Source organism: Colossoma macropomum, unplaced genomic scaffold (assembly GCF_904425465.1).
Source record: "Colossoma macropomum unplaced genomic scaffold, Colossoma_macropomum, whole genome shotgun sequence".
Classification (NCBI taxonomy): Eukaryota; Metazoa; Chordata; class Actinopteri; order Characiformes; family Serrasalmidae; genus Colossoma; species Colossoma macropomum.
The window spans coordinates 14,527,965-14,551,429 of NW_023494809.1; the positions used below are offsets into that span (position 1 = coordinate 14,527,965).

The window sequence follows — 23,465 nt, forward strand, 5'->3', positions numbered from 1 at the left end:
ATCAGCACTTAACTCAGAGTCTAAGTCAATCAGAGGACTTTTTCCATGGACATTTAAACGGACGTTAATGCAGGATCTGAACGGTGGTTTTCTAAATTGGATTACTGACTGGATCTTCACTAAGATCCAGTCAGTAATCACTCTGGACGCACAGGGTAAGTCCTGATGGTCAACATGATGTGTGAATTGCGTTGCTGTTTTAACCCTTTTGTTGCCATATAAGGGCTAAAGCAGAGAGGTTTTACAGTGGAGGTGTTTGGAGTTGTATTTCTGGGTTGTGGGATGTTAGAGCTGGTTTCTCTCACTCTGGCTAGTGATGGCAGGTTCTTCTGAGTGATCTGTTATGTAAATCATGTCGTTATTTTTAACCCTTTGTTTACAATGTGATGGCTAAAAGCAGAGATGTAATATAACAGTAGCAAGTGGATTTTGGGTGATTTAGAGCTGGATTGCTGGCTGATGGATGGCCACAGGTGGATGAAATCACTCTGGATTGTGAGGGCAAAGTCTGATGTGATCTGATGTGTGAATCACGTCGCTGTTTTAACCCTTTGTTGGAATGCGAAGGCCAAAAAGCAGAGCAATAATATCAGGATTTTGGGTGATTTTCTGAGCCGTATTACTCACGGATGCTGCTGTCACGGCTTGATGACGTTGTGCTAACTAGTTAGGGGCGGGTCTGCTGAATGGTCTGATATGTGTTTCATGTCTGTAGCTTAACCGTTCTGAACTTATGAAAAGTAGAATTTACCTATGGTTTTGCCCTTTGAAGATAGGACTGGACACCCCTGTGCTAGGCGAAGGTCAATGTTACCAGTGTTACCCTTTATCTTCCCTTCCCTTCATAGTCATGCCATGAAAAGGGGAAAACAACAAAGGGGAAGGCTATTTTCTTTGAACATCCATCTCAAATTAAATTTTTGTGTTACAGACCAAGTATAAACAGGAGGAAAAGAATGAAATTTCCAGCAGCCACTATTCTCTGATGCCAGAGACGTTGGAGACCCGGCATGCTAAAGATGTCCGTCAGCTTCATAGTGATGTGAGTGTGAATAACTCTCTCTTACACATGCTTGCATGCGTAAACACACATTTTTCATTCCATACATATTTTCTGTAGCAGTGGGTGCCATTCTTAAAAACATCCTAAACATTTCAGTAGACCGAAAATATAAATGCATTCTGTAATGTTGACGGTAAATCTTAGTTTATTCTGAAGGGCACACTTGTGAGTTGCATAAATCTAAACAGCTACAGTTACAGCAGCAATTTCCTCAGAATCGCAAAAAAATTGAGTATCATAAACATGGCTGGATGAAGAGAAGGAAAGAAGGAATGAACAAACAAACGAGCAAAGAAATGACCAACGAACAAATGAACATGCCTGGTGGGAGTGTCTCCAGTGGGAGCAGGGAGCCTTAGAGCCTGAACACTGTGGGAGTCAGAATCCAGCTTTGTCATACATTTACTGTTTGACACTGTATTTAGGGAGAAAATTAAATCAAAAAAAGAAATTACAGTTATTTGGCACACAGCCATACACATATTTCTGGTTTGTGTCATTATCTTTACAATAATGAGGCACCTTGTGTTCATGTGTATTTGTGTATTATTTAGGTAAAGTACAAGGAAGCAGGGAAAAAGGGTACAACCACCTCTCTCTACTCTCTACTACCTGAGACTCTTGAGACTCAGCACGCCAAAGAAATGTCCATGCTTCAAAGTGACGTAAGGATATAGCAACATACTAAAAATTCTAAATTTACACTCCCTGGCCATTAAGGACACCTACCTTGCATCTACTCTCTTTGTATATTTTTTCAGGTCCATTTGCCAGATAGGTACACTTTGTAGTTCTACAATTTCATAATGTAGTCCATCTGTTGTTCTCTATAATAAGTCAGCACCCTTTCACCCTAATATTCAATGTTCAGGGCCCCCAAAGAACCACCACAGAGCAGGTATTATTTGCGTGGTGGATCATTCTCAGCACTTCAGTGACACCGATGTGGCAGTGGTGTTAGTGGATGTTGTGCTGGCAAGAGTGGATCAGACACTCTTACAGTGGTTTGTGTGTGTGTGTATACATATACATACTGTTGACTTCTGCTGGCAAGCGTTGGTTTTTGAAGCAAACAGGAGTGGAGACTTGAGGAAAATGAAGTTTAATGAACGTGCGTCTTCTCAACCAAACAAGTCTAATGAAGCTTACACACTGATAAACTTATAGTCACGAAATGTAAACCACACTCTCAGTTGTCTCTTTGTCTCAACGAACCCCCGGAACCCCCTACGGAATGGACAACAGCCTCTACCTTTGTAATTAAAATAGAGGTGTTGAGGCCCACCCTAGGAACCAGGATGTCTCCGAGATATCACCATCAGCAAATGGCATTGCTAGATTGAGGAGCTATAGATAACCAGATGTGAGATAGGCTAACCATTGGAGGTCGTTAAATGACAAAGCACTGCTCTCCACAGCCCCCACACATCACCCAAGAGAGACATACAAAATGCAAATGAGATTAATACAAAAAGGCAAGGGAAAAAACAGGAAAAAGGTTTGAGATGTTACAATAAAGAATAAAATAAAGTAAAATAATATTTAACAATATACACACACACACCACTGTAAGAGTGTCTGATCCACTCTTATCAGCACAACATCCACTAACACCACTGCCACTCATGACTGTTCTAAGAAAGCTTTGTATCTCATTTTTTCATAATTTGAAAATTCCAGCCTCTTATTATAGTACCTTAAATTCAAAGTTACGTTTTTCTGTCTGTATAGTTTTTTTTACATAGGTGGGTGGGTATGTAGGTGGGTAGGTGGGTAGGTAGGTAGGTAGTTAGATAGATAGATCTTTGTTGATCCCGAAGGGAAATTGCAGTGTTTCAGTAGCCAGACATACAACTGCACATAAACTTACATATGCAGAATACTATGCAGAAAAATAGAAATAAATTTAGACATAAGTTAAAGTACAAGAGAAATAAAATAAAAGTATATCTATTTGCATACTTACATGGCATATGGGACAGATTTGTTGTATTTACATGACAGCAGGCACTGAGTGGTATGAGGTAAACTAAAAGCACATATTATAGACATAACCAACTCTGAGTTGCATCAATATTACAGTGTAAAGTGCATAGTGAAAGTGTCATTACAGTAGTAGTTATGATATATTGCACAGTGTGTATTAACAGGAGAGGTGATATAGTGATGTGGTTTAGCACAGTTCAGACAACAGATCAGTACCATCTCTGCAGTAAGGAGACTCGTTGTAGAGCCTTATAGCAGAGGGTAAGAAAGATCTCACATGGCGCTCTTTAACACAGCGTAGCTGTAACAGTCGGCCACTGAATGTGCTTCTCTGTTTATACAGTGTAACATGCAGAGGGTGTGAGGTGTTATCCAATATGGCTAATAGCTTGTTGAGCGCCCTCTGTTCTGCCACAACCTTCAAAGAGTCCAGCTTGACTCCTACAACAGAGCCAGCCTTCCTGATAAGTTTGTTTATTTTGTTCAGAGCACTTTTGTTAATGCTGCTGCCCCAGCACACAACAGCATAGAATAAAGCACTCGCTAGAACAGACTGGTAGATGTCCACAGGAGCTTAGTGCACACACCAAAAGACCTCAGCCTCCTCAGGAAGTAGAGACGGCTTTGGCCTCTCTTGTGTACTGCGCGAGTGTTACAGCTCCAGTCCAGCTTGTTGTCCAAGTGCACACCCAGATATTTGTAGGTCCCAACCACCTTCACATCAACTCCATCAATGGTGACTGGTGACAAGGCAGGTTTGGACTTCCTAAAGTCCAGCACCGTCTCCTTAGTCTTACTGATGTTTAGCTGCAGCTGGTTCAGCTTACACCAGTCAACAACGAAGTCCTTCACCAGCTTCCTGTATTCCTCCTCCTGTCCATTCCTCATGCACCCCACAATGGCTGTGTCATCTGAGAATTTCTGCAGATGACACGACTCTGTGTTGTACCTGAAGTCAGAGGTGTACAGATTGATCAGGAATGGAGCTAACACAGTCCCCTGGGGTGCCCCAACACTGCACACAGCCATGTCTGAGGCACAGCTCTGCAGTCGCACATACTGGGATCGTCCAGTCAGATAGTCCATTATCCATGAAATGATGGATTCATCCACCTGCATCAGCCGTAGCTTCTCCCCTAACAGCACAGGCTGTATGGTGTTGAATGCACTGGAGAAATCGAAGAACATGATCCTCACAGTGCTGCCTGATGTGTCCAGGTGAGAGTACGTTCTGTCCAGCAGGTAGATAACTGCATCATCTACTCCAATGCCATCCTGGTATGCGAACTGCAGAGGGTCAAGAGCTGTTCTGACCAGAGGTCTCAGATGAGTTAGCATCAGCCTCTCGAGTGTCTTCATTAAGTGGGATGTCAGTGCAACCGGGCAATAATTATTCAGTGCTGTCGGTTGCCTTTTCTTGGGGACAGGAACCACACAAGGTTTTCCACATAACTGGGACTCTCTTCAGGCTGCAGCTCAGATTAAAGATGTGCTGAAGAATTCCACACAGCTGCTCTGCACACAGTTTCAGCACCCTAGGTTCAATGCCATCAGGACCCACTGCTTTGCTCTGCTTGATTTTTTTCAAGTCAGTCTTCTCCTGATTATAATATTAATGTATCATCGCAGGACATTCCAGTTGTGGGGGGTGGGTGAGAGGTGTCCATTGCTCTTTTCTTCTGGTTCAGCAGAGACTTTAAGTCACTGGTGACCCAGGGTTTGTTGTTCGGAAAGCGTTGGACAGTCCTGGAGGGTACAACACACAGACGTTGATGTAGTCAGTGATGCATGATGCGTGATGTTATTGCATCAATGTCCTCACCATGTGGTTCACACAGGACATCCCAGTGTGTGGCCTCAAGACAGCCCCTCAGTGATTCTACAGCCTCAGGTGACCACTTCCTCACTGTCCTTGTGGTCACTGCCTGTCTCTGAACCAGGGGTTTATACCATGAGTTGAGGTGAACCAGGTTATGGCCTGAACGACCCAGTGGGGGGAGAGCTGTGGATTTATATGCTTCTTTGACATTGGCATACAGCAGTTCCAAAGTCTTGTTCTCTCTCATCTTGCAGTCCACAAACTGGCTGAAAGTGGGCAGACATGATGAGAGGGTAACATGATCGAAATCTCCAGACACTGCAATGAATGCACTAGGGCTCTCGTTTTGCACCCTCGCAATGGTTGAGTGGATGATGTCACACGCGGCATCCGCATTAGCAGAAGGTGGAATGTACACAGCACAAAGAATGGCGTGAGAAAACTTGTGAGGGAGATAGTACGGACGCATAGCTACAACACACCGTCTGTTATTCACGAACACAGCCAGCCCTCCTCCCTTCTTCTTACCAGTTTGTTTGTGGTCTCTGTCCATCCTCACAGTAGTACAACCATTCAGATGAACATGAGAGTCAGGTACGCACGGGCTCAGTCATGACTCTGTGAAGCACAAAATGCTGCATTCCTGGTATTCCCATTGTGTCCATGTTAGAGCAGACAGTTCCATTTTGTTAGCGAGTGACCGTACGTTCCCCATAATTATTGCAGGAAGATTTGGTTTGTATCTCCGCTTCTTTTCCCGCTGTTTCTCTCCCGCTCTGCGGCCCCGGTAAGGACATATCAGCTCGGCTGGAATCACCGGCCGCTGCAATGTAAACAAAGGCGCCGGCTTCCACAGCGCGATCAGCTGATTCCTTGTGTAGACAAAGCGAGGGCGCGCGGTGCAGTTATAGTCTGAAAGTTCCGTTAAATGATCCATTGAAAATTCAGTAAAAGTTTTAAAAAGTTGTGTAGCAACTTTAGGCCATGCCTCAATATCCAGAAAAGAAAGAAAGTCGGCAAAAAGACGCTATTGAGCGGCGCCGGAAGGGGAGTAAAAATAGGTTTTGTTTCATTTTATATATATATATATATATATATGTTAGGGATGCACCAAGATTTTGATTGTCTAAAATGGTCAAAAATGGCACTTTTGCTGAAAAAAAAAACATTAGAAGTGTCAACATCTAACGTGACACATGCTTTGAATGGTAACTCAGCACAGACCAGCACAGACGCAGCAGATCAACAAAAAAAATCCTAACAGTCTGCTACAGCTGCATTCAGTACAGCATTTAGCTTACATGCTTTTTAGTATTAAAGGGCCCATATGATGGAAAACAAATTTTTTCTCACTTTCTTAATTCTCAGATTGTTGCAATATGTAAACATTGGTAAAGTTTCAAAATATACCATTCACTCCCCACTTCCTAAAGTCCTTGGAAATATGGAAACAAAACTGCAAAAACAGCCCATTATGAATTCACTGTATCTGTGATGTTACAACAATCAGCACATTTACGTACTGTATATCCACCTAGTTTAGCCTATAAAAGTTTAGCCATGCCCATTGACACTGAATTTATAAGTGCGTTTCAGCCCAGATTGCTGGAATAGGCACAATACAGGACAATCAGAACAGAGCTTATTTACATGTTTCAGTCTTAAAGGCACAGCACCAAAAACAGCCTGTTTACTTTTAGAGGAACAGCTTACAAGATTTACCACTTAAACCAGATGCAGTTGATCAGTTGTTTGATGCCAAAATTTTTTCTTTAGTTAGAACCGGAGCTACGAGGCTAATATGGCTAACAAACATAGTCCATAGTCTCCCAAACAGTTTCCACAAATATTGCCCAAAATTTCCCTCAACCTGCTGAAACTGCATCCAGGTCTTAATTCAGATTGTGTAGACAAGTCGATGTGGTTTAGTGCATAGTATGACTTACTATGAACTATAAAAACAAAACCTGTGCAGCTAAAAGAAGGGTCAGCCATTTAGGATAGCTGGAATCACTTCTTTCCTGAGCACAATTTGGTATGATTCTGCACAAGACTACCAAAAGCTGAGGGAATTCACAATACAGATGCGCCCTAGGGTAACGCAGATAGAGAAGCTAAGTGATTGTACTCAGAAAATCAATACAATGTCTGATTACGAATTTGTGGACCAGATTTTTCTGCACAAATTAGCCTCGGCCATATGAGCCTGAAAGTACACTTGATATTAGTTGTATGCCTGACTCACAAGTGACTCCCTGGATCCACCTCTGAGTAAGAAGCTAAAGTTAGCCTCTTATTTGATTCCACCTTAAATAGTGCAGCAGTTGCATGTTACTGCCGCACAATTTATTGCTTTATTGCTGTAAGGCTATTTGAATACAGAATACATGCTTTTACTGCAGATTGTTCTGTTTATCACTCTATTCATCTCTCTGTTTTGAGTATTTTTGTTGTTTTTGTTTTATTTTCCTTAGATCAAGTATAAAGAGAACGGGAAGAAGATTCTTTCCTCTAGTATCTACTCTCAGCTGCCAGAGACCACTGAGACTCAGTTTGTTAAAGCAGTATCTGAACTACAGAGTAAGGTAAGAAATTTTGGGCACTTACAATGGAAACATTTAAATTTATATATAATAGATATAGTTTTATAAAAGATTACTTAATTTAATGATTAATGATGAATAATTTCTTGATCCATGATAGGAGTATTAATGTATTAACATTATCTTAATTGTTATAAAGTATTAACACTATTTAATACTTTACAAAACTTCAAAAAAAGATATGGTAACCACTTTTTACTATTAGAAATGGTCCATAGACCATTAACCTAAAATTGATTTAGGAGCAGATTTATTTTATTTATAAGTTTTATAGGGTTATTTCTGAGATGGTTTGTCTTAGTAAGTAGTAAGTGCCTCTGGATTTATCATGTACTTCTTTATTTTGTACTCTGTTTTGTCATGACGTAGACACTGTGAGCCTTAACATAAGAACAAAAGACTCAAAATGTAATTAAGCCCATTCATATTAATTTAATTGCCACTCAGTAGCCACACTTGGCTTCAGGTGTACGAATAGCCCAATACAGCAAACAAACTATTTAACCACAGGAACCTGCACACAGTGCCACCCTGCCTCCTTGTCTGTTGAAAAGGAAAAAGTAGCCTTATCCCCTACAGTGGCTAGCTGCGCTTATAATGGTTATAATTTTACAATATTGTTACGTCTAGGTAGATTGCAACAAAACAATGCCCCCCACTTCCACCCCAACCTTACCATTTCTGCAGAAAAAAAGAAAAGAATACACAAACATGCCCTAGCTCCCTAATGTAAACAAAGTCCCAAAAAGAAATAGTGTACACCCCAACAGCTTCCAGACGTTTGTTACTCAAGCACAAGGACTCAATATATCATCATGACTAGATAGAGTTGGATAGAGGGTATCACAGATAGCACAACTAAGTTAATACACAGAGAGAAGGCCAGAACTACTCCATAGCAAACTCTCTCTCAGTCTGACTGGTGGAAGTGTTGAGAGGAAGGAAGAGGAGCTTCAAGGACTCGACTCCTGTAGACATTCAGCTAATAAAGCTAGTGTCTCTTTCAGTTGTGCTGTAGTTCAGCTGATTTTAATTTATTTTAGAGAAAAACAAATGTGTGTTCGATTCCATTCCACTCTTCCTGCAGTGCACAGCACTAGCACATGTTCCTCTCACATACACTTCTAACTTATAGAGTAGATCGAAATTAGGTGCAGCAAGGACTGGTGAACAGTAAAAGGCTAGAAAAGCTCTGTTAGATAGTATCCTGTCATCTTTAGAAGTCGTCTTGACTTGTGCCGGGTTGTAGGTGCAAAAAGCTCCAAGATACCAGAGATCTTGGCACTCACAGGACACATTTGACTTTGACCTAGATACTGCTCAACCTAGATAATGATCACAGCTTTTGCAATGTTCGCATTTTGCTAAGTTCAAGGTAAGTGATGTGGCTTGTAGATGATCACTTTAGAAAGAGTTTGTAAATGGCTGGCCCGAGTAGCTGAGTAAACAGTCACATCATCAAAATAAGCCTAACAATTTTTCACACCAGGGACTACACATCATATATTGTAGAAATTTATCGGGTATCTAGACTTTCCAATACTCTTAAAGTAATCAGGCCACCTTGTTAATGCAAGAGTCCACCTTGTTAATGCAATCTTCCATCTTGGGAAATGAAAATATATCAGGTTTAGTAACTGAATTAACTTTCCTATAATCAGTACAGAAGCACAAACTCCCTTCGATCTTTGGCACCAATATACAGGAAGATCCCCATAAACTCACACTGGGTACAGCAAAACCATTTTCCAGTAAATACTCAACTTTATGCATTCAACACTTTTTAGTGAGATTAATGAAAAGTGTTCTGTTTGATTAGAACATGATTACCAACATCAGTGCCATAATGCAAAGCAGAAGTCTGGGTTGGAACACCAGAAAACAAAGGCAATTGCTTTGATTCAGTTTCATAAGGACCAAAGAACTTAGCCTGCAGTGTAGACCCCGATACAGGCAAAAATCTAAACATTTTCAGATGTTTTTAAAATGGCTATTTGTCATTTCATTTTAGTCATTATTCTGGTATTTCATGGCCATATCTACAACCCCATTTCCAAAAAAGTTGAGACACTGTGAAAAATGTAAATTAAAAACTAAATGCTATGATGTGCAAATCATTTAAACCCTATATTTAATTAAAAATGCTTCAAAGACTACATATCAAATGTTGAAACTGAGAAATTGTTTCTTTTTTATGCCCATTTTGTAATTGATGCCAACAACACATTTAAAAAAAGTTGGGATAGGGGCATCAAAAGGCTGGTAAAGTTGTTTAATGCTTAAAAACACACCTGGTGGTTAATTGGCAACAGGTCAGTAACATGATTGGGTATAAAAAGAACACCCCAGAGAGACTGACTCCTTCAGAAATAAAGAGGGCGAGAGATTCACCACTCTGTGTAAGACTGCATGATCAAATAGCACAGCAATTCAAGAATATTTTTTCTTAACATAAAATAGCAAAAGACTTCTGCTTTTCATCATCTACGGTACTTAATAACATTAAAAGATTTAGAGAATCTGGAAAAAACTCTGTATGCAAGGGACAAGGCCAAAAAACGGTATTTGCTGGCCATGATCTTTGGGCCCTCAGACAGCACTGCATTAAAAACAAACATGATTCTGTAGTGGAAATCACTACATGGGCTCAAACACTTCTGAAAACCACTGTCTATGAAAACAGTTTGGCGCTGCATCCACAAATTCTAATTAAAACTCTTAAATGCAAAGAAGAAACTGTACAGAAACAGAATCCAAAAATGCTGCCACCTTCTCTGGGTCCAAGCTCATTTAAAATGGACTGAGGTGAAGTGGAAAAGTGTTCTGTGGTCAGACAAATCAACATTTGATATTCTTTTTAGAAATCATGGACATAGTGTCCTCCGGAGACCAGTGACCACTCCGCTTGTTATCAGTGCACAGCTCAAAAGCCAGTATTCACGATGGTATAGGGGTGCATGAGTGCACATAGCAAAGGTGACGTGCACATCTGTGAAGGCACCATTAATGCTGAACAATATATACATGTTTTGGCAAAATATACTGCCATCCAGATGACATCTTTTTCAGGGAAGGCCTTGATTATTTCAGCAAGACAATGCCAAACCACATTCTGCATGTATTACAACAGCATGGCTCCGTATTAAAAGAGTTCTGCCTGCAGTCCAGACCTGTCACCCACTAATAACTTTTGGAACATTATAAAATGAAAAATACGACAAAGGAGACCCTGAACTGCTCAGCAGCTGAAATCCTATGTTAAGCTAAAATGTGAAAACTTCTAAAACTACAGCAGTCGGTTTCCACAAGTCCCAAACGCTTACAGAGTGTTGTTAAAAGAAGAGGTGATGCAGCATAGTGGGAAACGTCCCCGTCCCAACTGTTTTGGAATGTGTTGTTGGCATCAAATTCAAAATGGGCATATATTTTTCAAAAAACAATAAAAGTTCTATTTCAACATTTGATTTGTTGTCTTTGTATTATTTTTAAATGAAATATAGGGTTTAAATGATTTGCACATCATTGAATTTTGTTTGTTTTTACATTTTGCACAGCGTCCAGAGTTTTTTGGAAATGGGGTTGTAAAATGGAAAAGCTAATAGAGAAAAGAAAATCCAAGCTTCACTTTGGCTTTGCATTTTCTTCATGAAATGCATTATACTTGTCAAAACTAAAATCAAAATACAGTGTTTACGTTCTGATTTCTTTTTCATAACAATAGCCTGCATATCTGAAAAATGAAAATACAAAATGGATAAATCAACAGCATAGTGACAGTTTGCGATCAAGTTTTCGGCGTGGACGTTTAAGTGTCAGAATAAAAAGGCAAATGTAAACATAGGCACCATCTGCTGGAGATTTACTTTTCATTTCCCACTTTGCTTTTTCATTTTCAAGTTGACCAACATGTAAATATATGTTAATTAACACTAGGTGGGCCTACGATGTACATTCTAGGACATCCTCAGACCTCAGCCTCAGGATAACCATCGTCTTGTCTAAGATCTGGTGTCTGATGACCAAATGCCGTCAGACCAAACACCCTCAGAAAAAAGGTATCAGATCAAACACAGTCACACAAAATTGCCTCATTCATCAGAAGTGGTGGAGACCCACGCAGCTGACAACAGCTGACAACGCACCCTCTGGTTTGTTGTAGCGGTTTGTGTGGAGAGAGGTGAGCCATACCTGATTTCATTTACCCTCACAACACTTTGCAAATGTTACACTGGCATTTATATCTATAATACACAATAGTTTAAGTTATATGACCCAGTATATGCTCAACCAAGCTTGCGTTTGGTCTGATACCTTTTTTCTGAGGCCGTTTGGTCTGATGAAGTTTAGTCTGATGTTCAGTTACACCAGATCTGAGACATGACAGTAGTTGTTCTCACGCTGAGGTCTGAGCATGTCCTAAAAATGTACACCGTAGCCCCGCCTAGTGTTAATTAACATATATTTGCATGTTGGTTAACTTGAAAACAAAAAAGCAAAGTGGGAAATGAAAAGTAAATCTCCAGCAGGTGGCGCATGTGTTCATTTGCATTTGCCATTTGATTGACACTTAAAATGCGTTCATGCCGAAAACTGAATCGCAAACTGTGACTTTGCTGTTGATTTATCCATTTGTCACTTTCATTTTGTCAGAAACGCAGCCTATGAATGCTATGAATGCCATGCTATGAAAAAGAAATAAGAACCTTAAAATTGCATTTTGATTTTAGTTTTGACATGCAGTTCATGACGAAAAAGCAAAGCCAAAGTGAAGCTTGGAATTTCGTTTCTCTGTAGCTTTTCCATTTCAGATATGGCCATAAAATACCGATATAATGACTAAAATGAAATGACAAATACCTGTTTTAAATGTATTTTATTTTTGTCGCAAGTGACTCATGCTTATGTGAAAAGTTAAATTGCAAATGTAGGTATTTCATTTTCAATTTTGGCAAGATATTTGCACAGATATTTGGAAAAAAATGGCAGAAAGAGGTTTGCATGAACATTTTATTGTTTTAATTTTAATTTCTTTTTTGGCTGGATTTGTACATACATTATATGTGTGTGCGTCTTTACTGAAACCTCAGTTCATTTTAGCTTTTAGCAAATTATGTTTGCCTGAATCCTGCTACTTGGAAATGACTGTTCACTGACTCCTACACCCTCACATATTGCGAATAAAAGAAATGGAACCCCTTTGTCCCACTTACGGCGAGTGTCAAGACAATATGTGAGCAACATAATTTCAGTGGGCCTTGACAAGCCATATTTTTTTCCTGATTCTATGGGTCCAAATAAACCTTTTGGCTATTTTGATTATTTAGCTCCGCCCACTTAGATTTTTCGCAATACTGCAAAATGTGCAAAACCTACTTTTTGCGAACTAGTCCTACAATCTTTGCCCAATCCTCATGTTTTTGGTGTCAAAAAATTCAGAAGAGTGTCCTGGTCAATAATTATCAAAAACATTTTAAGTTTTCTATACAACATGGCTGCCATATGCAAATGAACCCTTCTGGATAAATTCAAAATAATTCAGAATTAATTGAAAAATCTGTAACTCAAGAATTCTTCAGCCAAAAAATTTCAAACTTCTCACGCCATGTCAGTAGCCCATTCTGAGGTAGCCATTCGATTTTTGTGCGTATAAGTAATTAGGGGGCGGAGCAACAAAAACAGGGCTTTTTCTCTGCCTCTGAACATCCAATCAAGCTCAAACTTTGCATCCAGCATCCTCTGGCCAGTCTACAAGTGTGCATTTAAGGACGTTTGGATACATTGAAATTTGTGGTCGCCATCGGCCAATAAGCATTCAGCAGGCCATTTGACAGGCTTTACATTGACCAATCATGACGAAACTTGACTGGTGTCTATATGTAGCCACTTTCTAACAACCAGTCGAGTTTCAAAAGATTTGACCACTGGGGGGCGCTATTTCAAAAAATTACATATTATTACATGTTATTACAATATTATTACAATTTTCACCTACAGCCTATTGTAATACAGTGGCACAAACAATTTTGCCAATACATGTTCATTAAAAATCTGTATCGTTTTTTTGTAATAGATAAATGTTTCAAAACCCTACTTTTCGAACTAGTCTCTGGATTTTGATCCCATCTTGTCAAAGTTGGTCTAGAACAATTCTTTGGCATCTCTATGTAAATAATTATCAAAAACATTTTGACTTTTCTACTCAGGGTCATGTGGATTAATCACCAAATTCCTGCATATGTGGCATTGTTAGCTTGGTTAGCTATAACTCATCAGTCATTGATCAGATCATGTTCAAACTTTGAGTATTTATACAAATTGAGATTCTAATGGAGCACACCAAGTTTGGTCCAGATTGGCCTTTGGGGGTGCTTCAGCACTCAAAAACACTGAAAAATCAATAAAAATGCTATTACAATGTTATTACAAGGTCCACATATAAACAAATGGTGCCATGTGACTCAGTCCACTAAGATGAACAACTTTCTAATTACATGTTATGTCAAAAATTGCACTGCTTGTCTTTTATTTTGGATTATTCATTCAAAGATTTCACTATACAAAGACTTACTATACAAAGGCTTGTATAGTAGCCTTTTTATAGTGATGGGCGAAACCAAAAGCTTGAGGCCTTTTTAGGCCTAAAGGCCTAAACCAGAAGCTTGAGGCCTTTTTAGGCCTAATGGGCTAAACCTGCAGAAGGTCCCGTACTGCTGTTGCGTGCTTGAACCCGCTCATTGCCGCTCGCGGCTATATTTAGGGTTCAAGCATGCAATGCATTGAACCCTATTGGAATTGTGCGGATTTTTCTTATTAGGGTTCAAGCATGCAATGCATTGAACCCTATTGAAATTGTCAAGATTTTTCTTATTATTATTATTATTATTTTTCTGCCCTGAAACGGAACGCACAGCCCAAACCGTAAGTCCTAGAGACACCAAACTTGGTCAATAGGTAGTAGTCCCTCCCGCTACTCAGGCGCAAGAAATCAGCCCTGTCGGCCACAAGGGGGCGCTACAGCGAAGGACAACGCGTTTAGGTCTATATCTCTTAAACCAGATTTTTGCCAGACAAGCCATATTTTTTTCCTGATTCTATGGGTCCAAATAAACCTTTTGGCTATTTTGATTATTTAGCTCCGCCCACTTAGATTTTTCGCAATACTGCGAAATATGCGAAACCTACTTTTGCGAACTAGTCCTACAATTTTTGACCAATCCTCATCCATTTGGTGTCTAAAAATTCAGAAGGGTGTCCTGGTGAATAATTATCAAAAATATTTTAAGTTTTCCATACAGCATGGCTGCTATATGCAAATGAACCCTTCTGGATAAATTCAAATTAATTCAGAATTAATTGAAAAATCTGTAACTCAAGAATCCTTCAGCCAAAAAATTTCAGACTTCACAGGCCATGTCAGTAGCCCATTCTGAGGTAGCCATTCGATTTTTGTGCGCGTACGTAATTAGGGGGCCGGAGCAACAAAAACAGGGCATTTTCTCTGCAGCCGTACATCCGATCAGGCTCAAACTTGGTAACCTGCATCCACTGGCCATTCTACATGTGTGCATTCAAGGACTTTTGGATACATCAAAATTTGTGGTCGCCATCGGCCAATAAGCATTCAGCAGGCCTTTTGACAGGCTTAACATTGACCAATCATGACGAAACTTGACTGGTGTCTATATGTAGCCACTTTCTAACAGCCAGTCGAGTTTCAAAAGATTTGACCACTGGGGGGCGCTATTTCAAAAAATTACATATTATTACATGTTATTACAATATTATTACAATTTTCACCTACAGCCTATTGTAGTACAGTGGGACAAACAATTTTGCCTATACATGTTTATTACAAATCTGTATAGTTTTTTCGTAATCGATAAATGTTTTAAAACCCTACTTTTCGAACTAGTCTCTGGATTTTGATCCAATCTTGTCAAAGTTTGTCTAGAACAATTCTTTGGCATCTGTAGGTAAATAATTATCAAAAACATTTGGACTTTTCTACTCAGGGTCATGTGGATTAATCACCAAATTCCTGCATACATGGCATTGTTAGCTTGGTTAGCTATAACTCATCAGTCATTGATCAGATCTTGTTCAAACTTTGAGTATTTATACAAATTGAGATTCTAATGGAGCACGCCAAGTTTGGTCCAGATTGGCCTTTGGGGGTGCTTCAGCACTCAAAAACACTGAAAAATCAATAAAAATGCTATTACAATGTTATTACAAGGTCCACATATAAACAAATGGTGCCATGTGACTCAGTCCACTAAGATGAACAACTTTCTAATTACATGTTATGTCAAAAATTGCACTGCTTGTCTTTTATTTTGGATTATTCATTCAAAGATTTCACTATACAAAGACTTACTATACAAAGGCTTGAGGCCTGTTTAGGCCTAATATAATAAAAGGCTTGAGGCCTTTTTAGGCCTAATGGGCGAAACCAAAAGCTTGAGGCCTTTTTAGGCCTAAAGGCCTAAACCAGAAGCTTGAGGCCTTTTTAGGCCTAATGGGCTAAACCTGCAGAAGGGCCCGTACTGCTGTTGCGTGCTTGAACCCGCTCATTGCCGCTCGCGGCTATATTTAGGGTTCAAGCATGCAATGCATTGAACCCTATTGGAATTGTGCGGATTTTTCTTCTTCTTATTATTATTATTCTTTTTCCGCCCTGAAACGGAACGCACAGCCCAAACCGTAAGTCCTAGAGACACCAAACTTGGTCTACTGGTAGTAGTCCCTCCCGCTACTCAGGCGCAAGGAATCAGCCCTGTCGGCCACAAGGGGGCGCTACAGCGAAGGTCAACGTGTTTGGGTCTATATCTCCTAAACTAGATTTTTGCCAGACAAGCCATATTTTTTTCCTGATTCTATGGGTCCAAATAAACCTTTTGGCTATTTTGATTATTTAGCTCCGCCCACTTAGATTTTTTGCAATACTGCAAAATGTGCGAAACCTACTTTTGCAAACTAGTCCTACAATTTTTGCCCGATCCTCATCATTTTGGTGTCAAAAAATTCAGAAGACCCTGTCGGTCAATAATCATCAAAAACATTTTGAGTTTTCCATACAGCATGGCTGCCATATGCAAATGAACCCTTCTGGATAAATTCAAAATAATTCAGAATTAATTGAAAAATCTCTAACTCAAGAATCCTTCAGCCAAAAAATTTCAAACTTCACAGGCCATGTCACTAGCCTATTCTGAGGTAGCCATTCGATTTTTGTGCGCATAAGTAATTAGGGGGCGGAGCAACAAAAACAGGGCATTTTCTCTGCCTCTGAACGTCCGATCAAGCTGAAACTTGGCATGCAGCATCCTCTCGACATTCTACAAGTGTGCTTTGAAGGACGTTTGGATACATCAAAATTTGTGGTCGCCATCGGCCAATAAGCATTCAGCAGGCCATTTGATAGGCTTACCATTGACCAATCATGACGAAACTTGACTGGTGTCTATATGTAGCCACTTTCTAACAACCAGTCGAGTTTCAAAAGATTTGACCACTGGGGGGCGCTATTTCAAAAAATTACATATTATTACATGTTATTACTATATTATTACAATTTTCACCTACAGCCTATTGTAGTACATTGGGACAAACAATTTTGCCAATACATGTTTATTAAAAATCTGTATCGTTTTTTTGTAATAGATAAATGTTTCAAAACCCTACTTTTTGAACTAGTCTCTGGATTTTGATCCAATCTTTTCAAAATTGGTTTAGAACAATTCTGTGGCATCTCTATGTAAATAATTATCAAAAACATTTTGACTTTTCTACTCAGGGTCATGTGGATTAATCACTAAATTCCTGCATACGTGGCATTGTTAGCTTGGTTAGCTATAACTCATCAGTCCTTGGTCAGATCATGTCCAAACTTTGAGTATTTATACAAATTGAGATTCTAATGGAGTATGCCAAGTTTGGTCCAGATTGGCCTTTGGATGCGCTTCAGCACTCAAAAACACTGAAAAATCAATTAAAATGCTATTACAATGTTATTACAAGGCCCACATATAAACAAATGGTGCCATGTGACTCAGTCCACTAAGATGAACAACTTTCTAATTACATGTTATGTCAAAAATTGCACTGCTTGTCTTTTATTTTGGATTATTCATTCAAAGATTTCACTATACAAAGACTTACTATACAAAGGCTTGAGGCTTTTCTAGGCTTAATATAATAAAAGCTTGAGGCCTGTTTAGGCCTAATGGGCGAAACCAAAACCTTGAGGCCTTTTTAGGCCTAATGGCCTAAACCAGAAGCTTGAGGCCTTTTTAGGCCTAATGGGCTAAACCTGCAGGAGGGCCCGTACTGCCGTTGCATGCTTGAACCCGCTCATTGCCGCTTGCGGCTATATTTATTATTATTATTATTATTCTTTTTCCGCCCTGAAACGGAACGCACAGCCCAAACCGTAAGTCCTAGAGACACCAAACTTGGTCAATAGGTAGTAGTCCCTCCCGCTACTCAGGCGCAAGGAATCAGCCCAGTCGGCCACAAGGGGGCGCTACAGCGCAGGTCAACGCGTTTGGGTCTATATCTCCTAAACCTGATTTTTGCCAGACAAGCCATATTTTTTTCCTGATTCTATGGGTCCAAATAAACCTTTTGGCTATTTTGATTATTTAGCTCCGCCCACTTCGATTTTTCGCAATACTGCAAAATGTGCGAAACCTACTTTTGTGTACTAGTCCTCCAATCTTTGCCCAATCCTCATGTGTTTGGTGTCAAAAAATTCAGAAGAGTGTCCTGGTCAATAATTATCAAAAACATTTCAAGTTTTCCATACAGCATGGCTGCTATATGCAAATGAACCCCTCTGGATAAATTCAAAATAATTCAGAATTAATTGAAAAATCTGTAACTCAAGAATTCTTCAGCCAAAAAATTTCAAACTTCACAGGCCATGTCAGTAGCCCATTCTGAGGTAGCCATTCGATTTTTTGTGCGTATAAGTAATTAGGGGGCGGAGCAACAAAAACAGGGCATTTTCTCTGCCTCTGAACATCCGATCAAGCTGAAACTTTGCATCAAGCATCCTCTCGCCAGTCTACAAGTGTGCATTGAAGGACGTTTGGATACATCGAAATTTGTGGTCGCCATCGGCCAATAAGCATTCAGCAGGCCATTTGACAGGCTTAACATTGACCAATCATGACGAAACTTGACTGGTGTCTATATATAGCCAGTTTCTAACAACCAGTCGAGTTTCAAAAGATTTGACCACTGGGGGGCGCTATTTCAAAAAATTTCATATTACATGTTATTACAATATTATTACAATTTTCACCTACAGCCTATTGTACTACCATGTGACAAACAATTTTGCCACTACATGTTTATTAAAAATCTGTATCGTTTTTTTGTAATAGATAAATGTTTCAAAACCCTACTTTTTGAACTAGTCTCTGGATTTTGATCCAATCTTTTCAAAATTGGTTTAGAACAATTCTGTGGCATCTCTATGTAAATAATTATCAAAAACATTTTGACTTTTCTACTCAGGGTCATGTGGATTAATCACTAAATTCCTGCATACGTGGCATTGTTAGCTTGGTTAGCTATAACTCATCAGTCCTTGGTCAGATCATGTCCAAACTTTGAGTATTTATACAAATTGAGATTCTAATGGAGTATGCCAAGTTTGGTCCAGATTGGCCTTTGGATGCGCTTCAGCACTCAAAAACACTGAAAAATCAATTAAAATGCTATTACAATGTTATTACAAGGCCCACATATAAACAAATGGTGTCATGTGACTCAGTCCACTAAGATGAACAACTTTCTAATTACATGTTATGTCAAAAATTGTACTGCTTGTCTTTTATTTTGGATTATTCATTCAAAGATTTCACTATACAAAGACTTACTATACAAAGGCTTGAGGCTTTTCTAGGCTTAATATAATAAAAGCTTGAGGCCTGTTTAGGCCTAATGGGCGAAACCAAAACCTTGAGGCCTTTTTAGGCCTAATGGCCTAAACCAGAAGCTTGAGGCCTTTTTAGGCCTAATGGGCTAAACCTGCAGGAGGGCCCGTACTGCCGTTGCATGCTTGAACCCGCTCATTGCCGCTTGCGGTTATATTTATTATTATTATTCTTTTTCTCCGATAAAACGAATCGCCCAGACCAAACCGTAAGTCCTAGAGACATGAAACTTGGTCAATAGGTAGTAGTCCCTCCCGCTACTCAGGTTCGCGAAATGAGCCCAATCGGCCTAAAGGTGGCGCTATTGCGCAACACAACGCGTTTGGCTCTATAATTCCTTCCCCAGATTTTTGCCAGACATCACTTATTTTTTTCCTGATTCCTTGGGTCCAACAAAACAACTTTGTAATTTGGACCATTAAGCTCCGCCCACTTAGATTTTGAGCTAATTTGCATAATATGCAAAAACTACTTTTGCGAACTAGTCCTACAGTTTTCATCCAATCCTCATGTTTTTGGTGTCAAAAAATTCAACATAGCCTAAGACTCAATGATTATCCAGCACATTTTCAATTTTGTCACCAAAATGGCTGCCATATGCAAATTAATCCTTCTGGAAAAATCAAAATAATTCTTATTTAATTGAAAAATCTGTAACTCAAAAATCCTTCACCCAAAAAATTTGAAACTTGACAGGCTTGTTCCTAAAGAGACTCTGAGGTAGCCTATCCATTTTTGTGCACATTGGTCATGGGGCGCTGTAAATGCTTAATGTGCCTTAATAGCTGTTTCTCAGCATCTGTACATCCGATCAAGTTGAAACTTTGCAAGTATCATCTACTAGTAAGACTTTAAGTGATTCTTTAAGGACACTTTGATATATTGAAATTTATGGCCGCCATCGGCCAATAAGCTTTCAGCAGCCATTTGACAGGCTTAGCCTTGGCCAATCCTCATGATACTTGACAGCTATCTCTATCTCACCACTTTCTAACAACCTGCGAAGTTTCAAAACATTTGGCCACTGGGGGGCGCTATAACTGAAAATCAAGTATATCTTGTACAGATTGTTATTTTTGGTCAAATAACTTAGATGCCCTCATGCAGTGCAGTGTTCCAAACACCTTTGTCATTACAAGTCTATTAAAAATGTGCATACTTTTTTTTCAATCGTTGTTTGAAATTAGCACTCTTCGAACTAGTCCGTGGAATTTGAAGCTACCTTCTCAAAACTGGTCTAGAAATACTCTGTAGCCTCTCTAGGTAAATAATTATCCAGCACATTTTCCATTTTTTGCTCATTGTGGTCTCCCTCCATCACTAAATCATTGCGGCCATGGCATTGCTAGCTTAAATTGCTATAGCTCATCAGTCATTGGTCCAATCATCTCAAAATTATATGTATGTTTATAAATTGAGTCTCTGATGTAGCTTGCAAAATTTGATCCTGATTGGCCAATAGGGGGAGCTCTAGCACTCAAAAACACCTAAAATCTTTAAAAATGTTGTTACAACAATACTACAAAGTCTACAGATAAATAACAGGTGTCTTTTGATTCAGTTCACTGATCTGAATCACTCTGTAATTACATGTTATGTCATAAATTGTACTCCTTCTCTGGTATTTTGAATTATTCATTTAAAGACTACAGCTTATAATACCAAGGTCAAAAGGTCAATCTGAACAAAACTCGGTGAACATCTTTGACAAAGGTCCCTGATCAATATTCATAACATTTGAAGACCTTTGGACCAATCTGACCCACTTTCACTGAGGTCCTTTATGTTTAAAGGGCCCTTATGGGTCCATTGGGTCTGTTTATGTCTTGCTTATCAAAGCCTTTAACATGGAGAAACAAAATACTTTGCCAAGCAACAAAGACAGAAATTTTTACCATTACTCAAATGTGTCTTCAAACCTTTGTAGATCAGTAAATTGAAATGTAAACATATATTAGGTTTAAAGCCCCCTGCTCCTAGTTTATGACAAATGAAGGCCTGTTAAGGAACTCAGACCTTTTTTCAGCCTCTCTGCCGCAAAGTCCCAAATTGCATTAGGCCTCATTAGGCCTTTGGGCTCCCGCTGCTAAAGTTTGCGAAATGAGCCCAATCGGCCTAAAGGTGGCGCTATTGCGCAACACAACGCGTTTGGCTCTATAATTCCTTCCCCAGATTTTTGACAGACAAGCCACATTTTTTTCCTGATTCCTTGGGTCCAACAAAACAACTTGTAATTTGGACATTAAGCTCCGCCTACTTAGATTTTGAGCTAATTTGCATAATATGCAAAAACTACTTTTGTGTACTAGTCCTACAGTTTTCATCCAATCCTCATGTTTCTGGTGTCAGAAAATCCAGCATAGCCTAACCATCAACAACTATCCAGCACATTTTTAATTTTGGAAACAATATGGGTGCCATATGCAAATTAATCCTTCTGGAAAAATCAAAATAATTCTTATTTAATTGAAAAATCTGTAACTCAAAAATCCTTCACCCAAAAAATTTGAAACTTGACAGGCTTGTTCCTAAAGAGACTCTGAGGTAGCCTATCCATTTTTGTGCACATTGGTCATGGGGCGCTGTAAATGCTTAATGTGCCTTAATAGCTGTTTCTCAGCATCTGTACATCCGATCAAGTTGAAACTTTGCAAGTATCATCTACTAGTAAGACTTTAAGTGATTCTTTAAGGACACTTTGATATATTGAAATTTATGGCCGCCATCGGCCAATAAGCTTTCAGCAGCCATTTGACAGGCTTAGCCTTGGCCAATCCTCATGATACTTGACAGCTATCTCTATCTCACCACTTTCTAACAACCTGCGAAGTTTCAAAACATTTGGCCACTGGGGGGCGCTATAACTGAAAATCAAGTATATCTTGTACAGATTGTTCATTTTTGGTCAAATAACTTAGATGCCCTCATGCAGTGCAGTGTTCCAAACACCTTTGTCATTACAAGTCTATTAAAAATGTGCATACTTTTTTTTCAATCGTTGTTTGAAATTAGCACTCTTCGAACTAGTCCGTGGAATTTGAAGCTACCTTCTCAAAACTGGTCTAGAAATACTCTGTAGCCTCTCTAGGTAAATAATTATCCAGCACATTTTCCATTTTTTGCTCATTGTGGTCTCCCTCCATCACTAAATCATTGCGGCCATGGCATTGCTAGCTTAAATTGCTATAGCTCATCAGTCATTGGTCCAATCATCTCAAAATTATATGTATGTTTATAAATTGAGTCTCTGATGTAGCTTGCAAAATTTGATCCTGATTGGCCAATAGGGGGAGCTCTAGCACTCAAAAACACCTAAAATCTTTAAAAATGTTGTTACAACAATACTACAAAGTCTACAGATAAATAACAGGTGTCTTTTGATTCAGTTCACTGATCTGAATCACTCTGTAATTACATGTTATGTCATAAATTGTACTCCTTCTCTGGTATTTTGAATTATTCATTTAAAGACTACAGCTTATAATACCAAGGTCAAAAGGTCAATCTGAACAAAACTCGGTGAACATCTTTGACAAAGGTCCCTGATCAATATTCATAACATTTGAAGACCTTTGGACCAATCTGACCCACTTTCACTGAGGTCCTTTATGTTTAAAGGGCCCTTATGGGTCCATTGGGTCTGTTTATGTCTTGCTTATCAAAGCCTTTAACATGGAGAAACAAAATACTTTGCCAAGCAACAAAGACAGAAATTTTTACCATTACTCAAATGTGTCTTCAAACCTTTGTAGATCAGTAAATTGAAATGTAAACATATATTAGGTTTAAAGCCCCCTGCTCCTAGTTTATGACAAATGAAGGCCTGTTAAGGAACTCAGACCTTTTTTCAGCCTCTCTGCCGCAAAGTCCCAAATTGCATTAGGCCTCATTAGGCCTTTGGGCTCCCGCTGCTAAAGTTTGCGAAATGAGCCCAATCGGCCTAAAGGTGGCGCTATTGCGCAACACAACGCGTTTGGCTCTATAATTCCTTCCCCAGATTTTTGACAGACAAGCCACATTTTTTTCCTGATTCCTTGGGTCCAACAAAA

The 23,465-nt window shown here is 39.3% G+C and overlaps 1 protein-coding gene across 1 annotated transcript in view; it reads left to right on the forward strand.

Moving 5' to 3' along the window:
• Positions 1-23,465, forward strand: part of LOC118798890 (nebulette-like) — a 203,600-nt gene that overhangs the window by 18,325 nt on the left and 161,810 nt on the right. Inside the window, exons 2-4 of the mRNA XM_036558502.1 lie at positions 932-1,042; positions 1,618-1,728; positions 7,343-7,453. Of these exons, the coding sequence (XP_036414395.1) occupies positions 932-1,042; positions 1,618-1,728; positions 7,343-7,453 (333 nt within the window). The remainder of the gene's footprint in view (positions 1-931; positions 1,043-1,617; positions 1,729-7,342; positions 7,454-23,465) is intronic.